At 45.1% G+C, this 16,459-nt stretch overlaps 1 protein-coding gene across 2 annotated transcripts in view; it reads left to right on the forward strand.

The window, feature by feature from the left end:
• TRPM8 (transient receptor potential cation channel subfamily M member 8) overlaps window positions 1-16,459 on the forward strand; it is a 282,931-nt gene that overhangs the window by 157,341 nt on the left and 109,131 nt on the right. For both annotated transcript variants that reach the window (XM_069615995.1, XM_069615996.1), the window contains 2 exons: window positions 226-371; window positions 3,192-3,304. In XM_069615995.1, the coding sequence (XP_069472096.1) occupies window positions 226-371; window positions 3,192-3,304 (259 nt within the window). The remainder of the gene's footprint in view (window positions 1-225; window positions 372-3,191; window positions 3,305-16,459) is intronic.

The following is a 16,459-nucleotide window of genomic DNA, read 5'->3' on the forward strand; positions in this document are numbered from 1 at the left end:
GGCTGATACTTCTAAAATGATATTGTGTTAGAGTATAGTCGGTCACACGGAAGACATTTGGCTGGGTTTTCTCTCGCCTCCCCGCTCCTCTGAGGCATTTTCATGGCAAGACCTCTTTCATTTCCCTCTGTAATCAAGTCTGCTCGTATTCCAACGTTCCGCCCCATCTTTGCCTGGTCCTTTAATGAGTTCTTGTCCTTTTTTGCTCTCTGTGTTTTCTCCCAGAACTCTTCAGCGAATGCTACAGCAGCGACGAGGACCTTGCTGAGCAGCTGCTGGTCTATTCCTGTGAAGCTTGGGGGGGCAGCAACTGCCTCGAGCTGGCCGTGGAAGCAAAAGATCAGCAGTTTATTGCACAGCCAGGAGTCCAGGTATGAAGAATAGGACCCAAGCCCCCCATTGCCCTTTAGTGGTACAATCCATGCAGGTGGAAATAGAGAGGCGCCGCCTGCTCAAACCTGCCCCCTGTTGGTTATTTGTTTATGTCTGTTTCTTGTGTATGTCTATAGCCCTCCTTTCCACCCTTGCAACTCTCACATCCAGGAATACACATCCTGCTGTGTGAAGGTACCCGACCCCGACCCAGGGAGTGCCTTTGTGTTCTTTATCCCTCCCGAAGTACGCTAATTCTGGTACAACATTGTTACATCGCCAGGCTTTTTTTCGTGGAGTTTTTTACTGAACGTTTTTGGCCGAAAAATTCAGCAAACAAAAGAGGGGGGCTTGGGAAGGGGATATAAGGCGAAGGGGTGTTTGAGGAATAGGGACTAGACAATAGGGCTGGGAGATTAGGGGCACCCCCCCAAATCTAAAAAAAATGTTGATGAGTTTTTTCAGCAAAAAATATTCAGCAAAAAACTCAGCGAAAAAAACCTGGAATACAAAACCCTATTTCTGATCCAAAGGCTATACCTGTTAATCAATAAAATACACACTGCCATCCTGGATTCCACAGGGGATTAATAATACCAGATATTCCCCAGAAAAATACCCCACTTGGGAGGAATAGCCAAAAGCGTACTATCCTGTAGTGCAGGTGACATAAAAGGGCTGACGCGGACCATGAGAACAATCCTTGCCAGACACGCGCCCTTTAAAGCCAAGAGTAACCCTTAACACATCCGGGTTGCATAACAGAGGGTTGCATAATACACAGTAGGGCCAAGCAGCAATCCAGGTAACAGAAAGGGAAAAGGGCAATCCAGGGTGCACCAGGACACCGTGTTCTAATGAAATCGAGATGCATGAGGGCCAGCCACAGTCCACGTAATAATGCATGGAGAAACAAAGGAGGCAAGCCGGTGTGCATTTACATGCAATCCGAACCGTATGTGGTCCAGCCACGAGTGCACGTGGCAATCAGCGGAGACAGAATAGGTCCAAGCAGAAGTTTTACATTATAACAAATATAGACCAAAGGAGGTTGACCCACCATGAAAAATAAGAGGCAGACGAGGGGCCACCAGGAGTCAATGGAATTAAACAAATAGAAGATGGACGACAGGAGGCCCTAGTCACAAGAACAATGAGAGACCCTCTGTGGCCAGCCTAGAGTCTGCGTAATAATGCAGCAACACAGAAAGGTGACTTAGGACCCCGTGTCACATGAAGATGCAGAGATGTCCTTGGTCTAACCAGAGGACTAAGAGAAACAGATGCACTCACACACCAAACAGCAAATCCTGTATTGGAGAGGGGTGGAGATACCACTGGAGAAAAAAAAAAAACAGGGAGGTGCCCACACACCCGAGAGACCAAGAAGAGGGTGTGTAATAACGAGCACAATCACGGCATCACCCCAGAGCCAAGGTATCAGAAAGAGGCAGAGACACACCAAAGCAACCCAAGAAACATGCACAATCTGACAGGGAGAGAGCCAAGTCCACTCGATACCCAGTTGACAGAACGAGTCCAAGACACTGAGGTAACAATCTATGCACCGGTCTGGCTCACACAATATGATTCCCAAATCTAACTGTGCTTTGGGGTAGTTCTCAATGTTCTCAAATATGTATTTGTTCAGAGAGTTAGGTGCACATGCTCGAAGACCCTTTAACCATGTCCATCATGTTGAGAAACCTGCAGAGGCCTGCTATATGTTAAGGTCTCCAACCCTGGCCCTGTCGCAGTGGCAGCTTTTGGTGCCGGGTGGGATTGATAAAAGGGCACCAGTCGGAGAATGGGGGCACACTGGGCACCAGGGGCGGGGCAGCTGCCCTCACTGTCCCCCTGGCTTTGCCACTCCCCTGTGCACTCAGCGCAAATCACTATATGCCAAAAAGCCTATTACTAATACTAACAAGGGAGGGGCACCATGTGTGTTCTCTAAACTCCTCCGTTCAGACAAACCTTTACCGCATGCACCATTATTCCGCAAAAACTCTCTTGCAAATACCACCGGAGGCCTTGGACCACCTGAGCTTTAGGAAGGAGGGAAAGACCTGCGTCCTCCCCAGTGGGATATTTTCTCAACCAATGGCTGGATTGTGTCTACTTTTCTCAGACCTGTAATTCCAGTTAAGCAAACTAACATAAAGTACCCCCCCCCCCGCCCCCGCTGTAAAATGTGGAAGGGTCCCCTCAGAAGCCTGCCTCACAAAGACACAAACAGGGTTTTGGCCAATCTTCGGGTCCCAAGAAAGAGGTGCCCCCTTGCGCCTGAAGGGGCATTTGTTACCCCCCATCAGGGGACCATACCAATATCAGGCTTGTGCTTTAAAAGTGCTTTTAAAAATCTATAGCCTTAAAAGAAGAAAGATCAGTAATTTAAGTAGCGTGGAAGCGGTTCCATGTGTTAATATCCCCGCAAAAATATCGGCATACAAAAATATCGCCATATTTTTGCTACGATATTAAGGCATGAAACCTGCGGGGACACCCCTGCAACCCCTGAATTATTTTTAAAGGAGCAGGGAACACCCACGCAACCCCCGCTCCCAAAAACACCCAAAGTTTTCCTCCCAAAAATATCGCCTATGGCCGTTCCAGACGATATGCAGCGATATTTCTGGAGGGGATAATATGTAATGATACCATGGAAGCTTGGTGGCCACTTTTTCTCACTGGTTATCGCAACGAGTCCTGAGATATATTTGTGCAGCGCTAAGAAATGGGAGGAATGGGGCATGAGATTTATGTGAAAACATGACGATGTGAGAAAGTCTGTAAAACCTGTCCATTCTTAACCACAGAACTTCCTGTCCAAGCAGTGGTATGGCCATATATCACGTGACACAAAGAACTGGAAGATCATCCTGTGCCTCCTCTTCCTCCCGCTGATCAGCTGCGGCTTCATCTCCTTCAGGTAAAGGCGGCGGAATAGAACCCGGACATTGCACAGTGGCGGGCATTGACTCCGGCCTTTGACTGTCTAAAACCATTCTGAGGAAATGTGAATGGGCTATAATCTGGTCGAGCTAAATACCTTTTCTTAAGAATATTTTTTAAACTTACTCACCAAAATTCAAATTGGAGGATGCAAGCACGGTCTGTGAATAGCTAATGACCTAAGCCCATGACCACACAGACTAACGGTTTAATAGCAGCTAAGCGCATAGCTCCCTACTTATCTTATATATCAACAATATTTCGCAAAATTGCTCCAAAGAATACAAACATTTTTGGTGTCAAATTATTGCTATTTTAATGTCCAAAGCTCAGCTGACACATGTTTCGACCTGTACACGGTCTTCGTCAGGGTTTCTACCAAAATATATTACATATATTGCAGTTCAGACAAATCCTGTTTTCTGTTTATGTTCATGCCTCCATAGCTTGATTAACTTCAATTTTGACAACATCTGCAATTTGAACTGCTGGTGTTCCACTTGCACGTCTATCCCTCAAATAGGGATAGAAATGTTTTACTTTTTTACTTTGCTGAGCCTTTTATACTGACAAATCTTTTAATGGCCTTTCATTGTAAATTGTACTCTCAGCATACACATGGGTGACGGGAGCCTGTAATACATTAGTGGCAGAAGTGCACTCTACACTATTATATAAAAGGGACAGACTATCACAGCTCCCAAGATATGTGCAAGTCAACTTTGTGAATAAGGTGACTTGCCGATTTCTTTAAGTGGCTCAAATAAAAAAGCTCATCATCTGTGCTTATTTGCTTGTGTCCCTTTAGGAGAGTTTTCCCCCAATGAGTCTCAGATTAAATGCTACGAAATTATACAGTATATGTCATTTTCTGCATGCCAAAACTATGAGATAAAAGTGCAAGTATGATGGCAACTGCACACGATGACAACACAGGTGGGAGTGTCAGGATTATTTTGATTGCACATTGGCCCTCATTCCGAGTAGGGCGATAAGGGATACCGGGCACCGGTAAGGAGACCGGTGCCGGTAATCCCTTACCGCCCTACTACGAGGTCCCTTAGCGGGTCCCTTCCTTAATGCCTGGTCTGACCAGGTGTTACGGACGGGACCCCGTTAAGGGACCTGGGCGCAAATAACGGCCTTGGCATACGCCGGCCCGTTATTTGCGCCCTCCCCATTCTCATTGAGCCCTATGGGGGCTCAAATGGGAATGGGGAATGGTTTGGTGAATGGGGACTTACCGGTCCCGCCAAGGTCGGACTAGACCTGTAAGTCCCCATTGCACCAAACCGGACACAGTACTGTTATTGGTGGCAGTCATGGCGCAAATAGCACCATGACTACCACCAACCTCGGAATGAGGGTCATTGTGTTCCAATGTAGTGAACAGGTGCATGTATGTGGATGAAATGCAGCTGTTAATAGTTACTGTAGGAAAACAACCCAAGAAACAGGCAGAATTCTGTGTTATAAAGGTATCCAGTCATTGCCTCAACAGCTGAACTATCGACAACCATACCACTGAAAAAAATGCATCGATAAAAACCCATTGAATGCATTTCTTTCAATAGTAAAAGGTTTAGTTTAGCAAAAATTGGTTTTAAATGTTAAAAAAGGGGAATTGGGGGGGAACCCCCCATTAAACAAAAGAAATACATTTGATGGTTTTTTGTCAAGCTTTTTTTGTCAAGGGTGTGGTTGTCGATGGTTTGGCTGTTGATTCAATCACTATAAACCGTTATAAAAGGTTTAGGTGAACAAGTGATACAAATACACAAGCACAATGTACAATCCCTGAGGGAGCAGAGGAATGGGTGACCCCTACATCCCTGTAAACATTTTCTGGCTGTTTCTCCCTTTTACTGATTAGTGGGTTTGTACTGCTGAGGATTGGGTGTCCTGAGTCGGTGCTAAGGTGAGGGTCAGCTCTGTTGCCCATGTTGTTCAGTTTTCACATGGAGTCACTGAAGGAGCTCATCTCCAGGATGGGCAATTTGAGGACCACCAGCTCTTCCTTGGGGGTTCAAGTATTAAGAGAATCCGGGACCCTACACACTGGGCCTCATTACACGGTAGGCAGTAGGGGATTGTCCCCTACTGCCCTACTACGAGTTCCCTTTGCGGGTCCTCCCTTAATGCCTGGTTTTTCCAGGCGTTAAGGACAGGACCCACAAAGGGACTTTAGAGCTAATAACGGTACCGCAATTTGCGGTACCGTTATTAGCGCCTTCCCCATTTCCATTGAGCCCTATGGGGGCTGAAATGGGAATGAGGAAGGGCCCTGGTGAATGGGCAATTACCGGTCCCACCGACCTTGGAATGGACCGGTAATTGCTCCATTCACCAGGGCAGAGTCAGTAAGGTTTTGGAGGCAGCCAATGGCGCTATTAGCGCCATGGTTACCTCCTACGGTGTAATGAGGCCCACTGCCTTTGATTCACTAAACAATACGGATGGACCCCCAATCACATGGTAAAGGTGAGCTGGACCAATACTGAGTGATTGCGACTAATTAACATTCTTCTTGCAAAGCCGCAGACACAGATGGATCTTTCCCAAAAAAGACCTGCTCTTCCAGTGATTTAGGCACACGTTTGGGTGGGAGGGCTATACATCAGCTGACCATCTACTCCCTCTTCTAAGGTGTCTAGTCCGCAGTGGCTGAAATCAACAGCCGCCCTTAGCGGGAGCCACTAAGGGACCAGGGAGCTAATAACGGGCCCGCTAATTGTGGGCCCGTTATTAGCTCCTTCCCCATTCCCATTGAGCCCTATGGGGGCTCGAATGCAAATGGGGAATGGTTTTCAGAATGGGGACTTACCAGGTCCTCCAAGGTTGGATTGGCCCGGTAAGTCCCCATTCCGACTACCCGGACCCGGACACGTCTTTGGAGGCAGCCATGGTGCTAATAGCACCATGGCTACCTCCAAACTCATAATGAGGCCCTCAGTCTCAGATCTGCAAACTAAAGGAAACGCAAAATAAATCGCCATTTGTAATTCTCAGGCCCTGACTTGCTGTTCCTGACCAATGCCATAGCTTCCCTTAATACCTGTACTCCTCCACCAGGTGCCTGCAGGAGATAAACCTAGTCCTTACTTTCTAACACGGGAGGCAGTTGCCGGAAAAGGTTGAATAAGAGAAACATGTTACATTTTTCATGCCTCTATCCAAGAGATTGGTTTGGCCCTTACATAAAGGGGCTATTCCTCTGACAGCACTGAGGGACCAAACCTGCATCAACTTTGAACTAAAGCTGCTTTGAATATTTACAGAATATGGAAGATGAGCTTACTTATTACTCTATTTATTCCTCTCCTTCCCATATGTAAATTACTTTAACTATTTGCTCCTTCTACTTCTTAGAAATGAATCCAGGTTAGTCACTGTGAATTAGTCCAGAAATTCCCCTGCAAGAGATTTCTTGACTCCTAGATTCTGTAAAGATTCACGTGCTTCTGTTGAATCAATCCAAAGATGGCTAAGAGATGCACTCGGGTTTATGTTTATAGCCAATCACTGCTGCAAAGATCTGAGTAGTCTAGCTAGGCCCTATGGGTAAACACACCACTATATTTTGTTTCAAGCATAGATTAGTTATTTTTAATCTTGTCTCGGAAGGATAGCTCAGGGGCAACGTGCTTGCCTTGGAAGCAAGACGACACAGAGCAACACAGGTTTGATCCCCAGGTCCGCACTTAGAAACCTCTGGGTATTAAGCGTGTTATAAATAACTTATCATATCATAATCTGCTCCATAGAGTTCAGGGAAAAGGAGTAGTGTCTCAGACACATGCATGCGGGAAGTGGTGGTGCAGAGACACTGCTCCCAAGTCTGAATCGCGTCTTGTGCCAGAACATGTGCAGGTGAAGCAAACCATGGATCTTTCTCTAATGCACTCTCTGAGCATCCGAGGAGCAGATCTGACAATCATTTGACCTAAACAAGCACTAGTTCCAGCGACTCTGAGCTATCTCCAGTTCAGATTTCATTCTGAGATACTTTGCTTTACACATCAGATAGTACATAGTCCTGGCTCAGCTCCATCGAGTTCTTAACTTTAAGAACTTTAACTTCGTTTTCTGATCACTCGTGAAGTTCCCACGGAAAAGGCCTCCACGGAAGTAGATTGGGAAAAGCAGGACCGGCTCTTTGGACAACTAGGATGAGATACAGTTGCACAATGGGGCCTAAGACTTGCTCAGAGCCAATCAAATCCCTGCAGCCCTCTTTTCATCTTGGTGTGGGATGAAATTAATTTCCTGGAAATCGATGGTTAAGGAAAATGTAATAAAACCATCTACATGCCAAACTGAATTCCGGCCAGGGCTAAACCCCCAACCACCAATTCAAGGACAAGAGCTAAGTGGGCCTCATTACGAGTTTGCCGGTCCGGATACAACGGTACCGGTAAACTTACCGGTACCGTTGTATCTGGACCGGCAAACTCCGAGTTGTGCTCGCAGGTACCTTTATTCCACCAGGTCTGACCTGGCGGAATGAAAGGCACCCATGAGCACAGCATAGCGGTGCCGGTGCATCTGGCTTCCCCATTCCCATTGAGCCCTATAGGGCCCTATAGGGCTCAAATGGGAATGGGGAAGAATTTTTTCCGGCGCCCGGGAATGGGCAAATACCGGGTCTGGCAAGGCCGTAATGACCCGGTAACTGCCCACTTCTGTGCGCCGGAAAAGATTCAACTCTAGCGGCAGCCCTACCGCCATGGATGTAATGATGCTGTCTTTTTATGAGCAAAGCACCCCCGAGCACTGTGCACTACCATTGAGCAGCTGCATGACCTGGTGTTCCCTTCCTTGTTACTGCTGATGTTACCTTCCTGCCCCTTGGTGAGGTTGCACCAACTTGTTCCTCCTCCCACCTCTAGAGAATGACCCAGGAGGAGCTGGTCCACTGGAACCTCCCTGATCACATTGCCTGTGCCTCTTCCCCTCATCAGGTCTCGTAGTCTTATCTCCCACTCTAGCTTTACTCCTTCCTACTCCCCTGATGGTAATGGTTCTTTCATTCTCCCACCTCTTCACCCTCCTCATTGTAGTTCTCTCCACGTTGTAACTTTCTCCCTTCAAACTGCTCATTATCTCTCTCTACCTCTCCCCAAATGGTAATTCTCTCCCTCCAACCTCTTCAATATAACTTTCTCCAGAGAGTAACTATCTTTCTTAAACCTCTTCAATGTAACTATCTCCAGATGATACTGCTTCACCTCCACTGTAACTTTCTCCTTCCAACTTCTAAAATGCTCTGCCATCTCTCTTCTCAAAAGACATCTCTGAGGGATACTGTTGAGTAGCCCACAAAAGGGCTGCTCTCTGCTAGAACTCCAACACTGTCGATGCCTTCCGGCCTTTTCCACCCGTCTGATCTTCCATAATATGCAGTCTATACTGTCCTGGCGGGTGCCTGAACAGCAGGGCTCCTGACGTGGCTGCCTAATACCCGTTGTGTCAGCGGGTCAGATTTGACTTTGGCCTCTACCCTCCCCCTACCTGTGCACTGCTGCGGGTGCGCTGTTCTCTCCGGACCTCTGTGGAAATGCCCGCCCTGAGGTACATTCACCGGTTGCAGGAGTGCTTTTGCCCTTGGACCATGTTGCGGCCTCCGATCACTTTGGCTGCCTGTCTTCAAAATCTGGATCCTTGCTGGCTCTGTTGGTGGGCAGTGTCCGTCCTTGGAATTAGCCTATGTGAGTTTCCCTGCTGGGCGCATTGGCTTACGGTTCCATCTCGTAGATCCTTTAATGAACAATGTACATCAGGTGCGTCTCCTGCCTGTGATGTGTGCTGCAAAAGCAGCGAGCGGCTAAGTGGCTCTGAATTGGTGCTGGTGGTCCCAATAGTTGATGTTAATTTTGTTTTTCTAAATGTTGTGAGTGTGGGGCTTTATCAAGACAAAAAGGGCAGTGGTGTTGACAAAAGGCAAGAAAAAATGTATGCCTACACCAAGCAGGCCGCTAATGCCACTGTGTGAAGTGGTGGCACCAAAGGTGATGATGGACAGCCCCATTATCAGGAAATACCCTTTTTGTCTTGGGAGGATAGCTCAGGGGCAACGTGATTGCCATGGAAGCAAGACGACAAGGAGCACCACAGGTTCGAACCCCGGGTCCGTGAAAAGAATACAAAAAAGACATCTCACTCACCAGTCTCCTCCAAGCGCCTTCTGTCATCTTCTCAACCACACTCCAAAGTCTGACTGAGAAAACCGTCTTTTATGATATGTGCTTTACTTGCCTTTGGCAGTGCTTAGGGCCATGACTTGTACCTCTCTAGTCTAGGTTGGCCTATTCTGTGATTGGACCATGTGCCTGTGTTCATGTGGACCGAAAGGGGATCAGCCTGAGCTTACATTAAGCTCTAATCCCATCTTGGATTCCAAAATGTCTATGGACATGTGTAAAACCTCCATCTCTGCCCTTCGAAGTTGTGCTGACATTGCCTATTTTGAGCTGTGTGGACACTGCATTCTCTGCATCAAATCAGCAATCCTTAAACCCTACGGCAAGCAACTGAAAAGGTTTGATAGGAGTGTAATTTTTCTGCTAATGGGACATTTAAATTTGTAACTCTTATAACACTAGCAGGGGCGGGGAACAGTATTGGTTGTTTGGTCTGCCATGCATTGCATTTGTGTTGGTATCTTTTCTAAATGTGGCAAGTGCGACTTTGTAACTATGGGACTCCCACACTGTTCTGAATCAGGCTAGTCGATCTTACCTTTGGCAGCGATGCAGAAGAAAGGTGTTTGTCCACGTGCCAGGGAACTTAGAAAGTTGCAACTTTGTTCCCTTAAAGGGAAACGCATGCATCATTACGCTGAGTGTTTGGGTCTGGCTCTGTAACAGGAGTGGTCCTATCAATACTATGATCAGAAATGGCCTAAAGGGTTTTCTCCTTAACTCTTTTTCCCAGGGTGGCTATGGGTGTTTGTGGTTGTGAATATACTCGTGCACTGGCTTGTTGTGGGGACCCAGTTGAGGTGGTCTGGAGATTTCTCATATACCCAATCTGGGCCCAACATCCACAAGCTCAGCTGAGCTTCCGCCACCTTGGACCACCCAACAGTCGTTCCCCAAGGTTAGGAAGGGGACATCGCAGGAGCATACTGAGTTCAGCAGCAAGAGTACTACTCACACGTGACAGGAGCGAACACATAAACCCCAGCTCTAAGACCTCTTCACTGACTACCGGTCCACAAAAGAATCCACTTCAGAGCACTCTGCATCACCCACATAGCCATTCAGGGGCGTGAAGCAGAATATATCCAAGGAGAGATCATCCAGTATCAACCAAGAGGAAAACTAATATCAGGTGACAATGTACTACTAGAAACCATATGCTACACCAGCAAGGGGCCTGGATGATCAGTATTCTCCAACATTGCAGTGTAAGCGATATTCAATCAACACTACAGCTAAGTCAATGCCTAGTCTGGGATGCTGAGGAAAACCCTTATTGATGTATTTTTATATCCAGTTCAGTACTCTGGATGACAACCCTTGCATAACACCCCCCTCTTAGAATCCCCCTGACCCCACTGAGCCAAGAAATAGGTTTGTTTTGCAAATTAAAGGGTTTATTTGAAAATTTAAACAATATATATATATATCACACTTCTATAAATAAATTGATAATGGATATTACACTTGTGAATATGAGCAGTAGTCAGCAAGAGGTAACTTATAAATAGGAACAGAAGAATAAGGTGGGAAAGAATGCTTTATATGGTTCAAGGAAACGCAAGGTGGAATAAAATGCAGTACAGAAATAACTTGTTATGATTTTAGCAAAAGGTAATATGATCACTTTTTCTTTTGACAATTCACTCCCCCCCTATGCAATACAAGAAATGGAAGGAGAGCACACAGTCTTCAAGAATCCCAACAAATCACACTTTATAATGCAATACACAGTTCCGGTTCCCCCAGCAAGCTTAGAGAAAACAGGGATGAGTTTTAAACACAGGCGAATTACTTTAATGTGGTTTGCAATGGAAGTGAAAAGGTGCTAAAATTGCTTTTAATTCCCTCTAGAGGTTCAGGGTAGATGATGGCTACTTTATATTTCAGGCTCACTTTAACAATACTCTACGAATGATTAGCAGATTGCAAACGAATTTTAGCAAAGAGAAGCAAAAAGCTGCTGATTTCTACAGATGAAGAAATCGGGCCAAATCGCAAATCGCAGTTAATTAAAAGTATAGGGAGTAGGAAGCTTTCTAAGCTTTCAGATGAAAGTTAAATCTCGTTCATAGCACAAACGGTTCCAGAGATACGGACGATTTAATAATGGTAGATTTTCGGATTTAAAGTAAAGCTCAAAATGACAGGTGACAGCTTGCAGCTGCAGAATTGACAGGTGACAGTTGTGCAGTTTTAAAAATGACAGATGACACGATTTCTAGGAGGCTGTTCTACTTAGGTTAACATAGTTTGGATTAGATTATTTTAACTAAGATATTGGGTTCTGCACAGTTCTGCTAGGTACTCACAATATCAATTTGAAATAGGCCTCGTCACGGTCTGGTCAGGTTGGACGGGACTTCCGGCGGGTGGTTCTGAAGTCCCGGCTATCCGGGTCAGCTCTGCTCTCCGGGTCTGTCAAGCGCCGGATCTGCTCACAACGGTCTGGTTTGTGGTTCTCTCGGGTTCCAGATACAGCACTGCTTTCTGGATACTGCTACAGGTTCTTGCAAAAATTCTTGGCAAAAATTCAAACAGCTCGCCCGGCTGTTGAATAGTTTGGTTGGTTTTGAGGCCTGCTGAAGAGGATTCAGCTGGTGGATTCAGGCCTCTCTGCTAAAAAATCTGGAGTTAATTTCTGCTACAGGTTCTGGAGATTGATGGATTTGAAGTCTGGATCTCTGGATGTGAAGTCGTCGGTCAGCATGCTCCGCAGCAAATGGAATTGAATCTCCCTACCTGTCCCAGCAGTCTCTTTTTATGTGTTTTGGAAGTGGGTGTGTGCGTGGCATAACTGAGGCTGCCCCTCTCTACTTGTCATTGGCCCAATTCTCCCCTCTCCCATGATTGGGGGAAGGAAATGGATTGTCAACATGATGAGGTCTGTTTATGGGTCAGAGGATCCTCCCCTGGCAATTTGCCCACAAATCTATATTTGATTCAAATACATATTCCCAGATACACAAGTGGTTGACATTACATGTACACATTATATATTCCTTATGGTCCATGCTTGTCCGCCTCTGATCTTCCTGGGGGCTTGCATTAAAAAATGACAACATTTTGCGCTTTTTGACTGGTTTTGCAATATCGGACATTTACCCAAAATTACACACATGTGCGCAAGGAGTATGGACATTAATTGATGAAGTGTCAGATTTTTAACATGCAGACATTTGGAGTGAGACCCTATTTTCCGCTAGCAACCCCCCAGAATACACCACAGGGTCCTAACGCCTCTTAAAACGTGCACAGAAAAATCACAAGAATAATGATATTACTTATATAATTTTGACCAGCCTGCACTATGAGTTATCTATCTTTTTAACTTATGCCCTGGTCAAAAAGGGGTGTGGCTTCCCACATCACATGGTGGAAGAACTGGTTTATCCACTTCCCCCAAGCTCAGCTGGCTGGCAGAGGCACTGCCCCTCCCAGTTTCCCCCAAGAGGAAGCCACTTTACGACGCCCCCAATATAACATTTGCCTGAGTCAAGGAAGTTGCATTGTTCTGTCCCTTCCAGTTCCCAGTTGCTCCACCCCTAATTTAATCAGAGAGGTGTCAACTCCTTTTGGTGGGAAGCAGGATGCAGCTAGCCCTGGGAAGAGTGGCTGAGCAGGTTTCTCCTGTCGGGGGTAGTTGTCAGGCAGAATTCAGCTAAATGTCAGTTTAGTTCCCAGTTTGAATCAAACGTACAATTTTTACATATACATTAAATAATTACTTCCTTCAAGTCATTTCAGAATATAGTTTTACATTGTATCCACCTCTTAGCAAGTATTTCTTTGGCCTGGTTTTGTTTCATTTGTTGAGTTTTACACAAAAGTCTGGTGGTTTTAAAACACCGGCTTTCTGATAGTGGTGAGTACCGGTATTGCAACCATTTTTGGGATTAAGAAAATGAATTCCCCACAGTTCTGAGTTGCTTTTTGGCAATCAGCGTTGCCATTCCCAATGGTTTCAGGCTACTGTGTGTGTAGCCCAATGGTGGTTTTAGGCAGTGCCCTCCTGTGCTCACAACATAGGCAAAAATGGTTGGCAGCCTATTCTTCATGTTTTCCCTGTGCACTCTCTGGGGAGTTCTGGCCATCATGATGTTTTCCATGCCAGTACTGCACAGTTTTATGGTAGGGCTTGGATGCATGGGTAAAAACATCCCACAGCAGGCAAACTCTAGAACACTCTGTCAGTGGGAATCCACACAATACAGGCTTGGATTAGTTTCAATACAAAACTAGGGACCTGACTTTTCAATGCCTAACTTACTAGGGCGCCCCTCATAACTGGAGGCCCTTTGGAATTTTGCACCAATCTAGCATCTCAGTCGAAGCCCACGGTATATGCTCCCCACTTGATATTTGATCAAACAACCAGTAATGCCATTTAGGCTCCTCAGCACCACAACTTAATTTGTGCCAGATTGTGACTTTTGTCAAGGCTTCTCCCAAAGAACACCAGCCTGTCACAACCTAACTCTCCCTTTGTGTCATAACTGGGTCTGCTAAACCATGCACCTCAGCACTTTATAACCATCACTAGGGCCCCTATGTTATTTAGGCAATCAAACTATATCCGTTCTCTAATGTCTCATTGCAGCCTATGCTAATCCTACCCTAACTACTAATCTTTCGCGTACAAGCACACTGTACAAAGACCAACCAAGCCTCACATCCACAGCCTCTTAATGCTCATTTAATTAGATGGAAAACAGAATACTACTACTCTAAAACCAACTTATGTAACACATCCCCAGCCAATTCATTGTAGCGCCATGGACTCAAATAATCACCTTCCAAGACACGCATACCTGGGTTCTTGTCAGGACTGGCTGGGTTAGTACCGGGAAGAGTAACAGGATTAACATTGTGCTTTCAGAGCTGGCTGGGTTAGTTGTGCTTTCAGAGCTGGCTGGGTTAGCAACAGGAAGAGTTTGTACATAGAATTAACATTGTGCTTGCCCAAGTCAAGATGGAGAGAAAGAAACTTAATCTGATTGGTTAAAGGAACAATGATATGTTTGGTTTGCCTGATTGGTGGAAAGGACAATGGGTTTGATTCTTGGGAGGTGAGCAAGATTCTAAACTGCCTTTCATCCATAGAAATTCAGTGGCTGGTTGTACATTAGTTAAGCTCCTTAAGTAAGGCCCTTCCAGAGTTCAGAAAATCTACCAAAGAAGTAAGAATATCGTTTGCTGATCCTGTATGAACAAGAAGACATCAGGTGGGATCGTTCTTTTAAAGATTTTAAGATTTTCACAGTGAACTTTCATTTTCTTCTATAAGAAAACTTAAAGAGTTAACAAGTTTCAAAATTATTTGAGAAAAGAGACATTTACAGTTAAGTTACTATAAGGAAACAAGCTTGAAGATTGTGCATTGAAGTTTCAAGTTTATTAACTGCGTGTAATGTACTTCAAGACTGTTTAATGTGTGCGCGAGTTCGCGTGTCGTCGTTCACATGTTTTTGGAAGCGCGCGGGTATTCAGAGCGATAGAGCGCGTGCCCAAATGAATTCCGCGAGTGAATTTTAGCGCGTGTACATTTTTAACGTGAAAGACGTTTCATAAGAAAACGCGTGTTGGGTTGCGATAGAGCGCGAGTCCATTTTAATTAAGCGCGAGTTGTTTTTAACGCGTGAACTATTTTACGTGAATTACGTTTCGTTTCTCCGCGTGTGTTCGGTAGCGATAGAGCGCGAGTCCATTTTAATTAGCGCATGTTATTTTTATCGCATTTACGTATTTTTTCACACGTGCGTGTTTTGTTAAGAATCGCGTGTGTATTTTAAACGTGAGGACAATTCTTCACGTCTTCTGATTTCACGTGTTTAACGCACACGCATATCAAGAAAGAAACTATACGTTTTTATGTGTAAATAAGGAAACAATTCACACGCAGAAAGAAAAGCAGCATTCCAGAAAGTTAAAGAGTATCTATTTAATGTAACTTATGCAAATGGAATTCAATACTTCAGAGAAAGACTGCATTTTATAAAAGCATTAAAAACTACATAGAGTGAAAAGAACTTTAAAGCAAGAAGAATATCTAAGTCTGTAAGGTGTTTGCAAGGGCCATCACTTTAGGATTCTAAAGAGACTTGAGTGGCTTGAACTATATGCACTAAACAAGATATTATTTACAAGATATTCCACACAGATTATTAGCCTCTAAGTCTTTTACTGAGGTTTAAGAGGTAAAGAGTTTAGAGTTTGTTTAGAATAATTTTAGAAAAGAAGTTTATATTATCATATAAGTAACCAGGTGTATTTGTTTACTACAGATACCAGAGCCTACCAGAAGGTTGCAGGGCTGCAGTGTCTCCGTTGTTATTTTCTCCAAATTCCCCTTTCCCTTTCTTGGAGTTTTCAGCTCAGCTTATACTTAAGGGTTGAGAGGTGAACTCCTGGTGAGGGTCTGTGGGGCCAGCATCAGCTCCTGTGGAATTCAGTCAAGCCGGACCCTGACAGGATGAAAGGCCCACGATAATTGTTTTCCACCTGAGCTGATATGGATCCAACAGAAGCACTAGCAAGTTCCATAAGGGACATGTTTTCAGAGTTAAGGGAGGAAATGAGGGCTGTGCGAAAAGAAAACCAGGAATTACAAGTCAAGTTTGAAGAGTTAAACTCTAAGGTTACCCGTAAGGGTGAGGAAATTTCTTTGGAGTCAAGAGATTCAGAGAATCCTAGTAGAGAATTACCAGTGTTAATTAGAGAGGATTTTGGTGAAGGAACGAGTTCTCAGGGAAGAAGTAGGGGAAGTTTGAATATACCTATAGGTCCAGTCCCCTTAGCACCTCCAGAACGTTTTGGGGGAGATGCCAAGAAATGCCAGATTTTCCTTACACAGTGTGAACTTCATTTCCTTTGTAGACCTGAAGCTTTTAATACAGATGCTACTAAAATAGCTTTTATCCTGTCTTACCTTA

This window comes from Ambystoma mexicanum, chromosome 9 (assembly GCF_040938575.1).
Source record: "Ambystoma mexicanum isolate Mex_15411 chromosome 9, UKY_AmexF1_1, whole genome shotgun sequence".
NCBI classification, from domain to species: Eukaryota; Metazoa; Chordata; class Amphibia; order Caudata; family Ambystomatidae; genus Ambystoma; species Ambystoma mexicanum.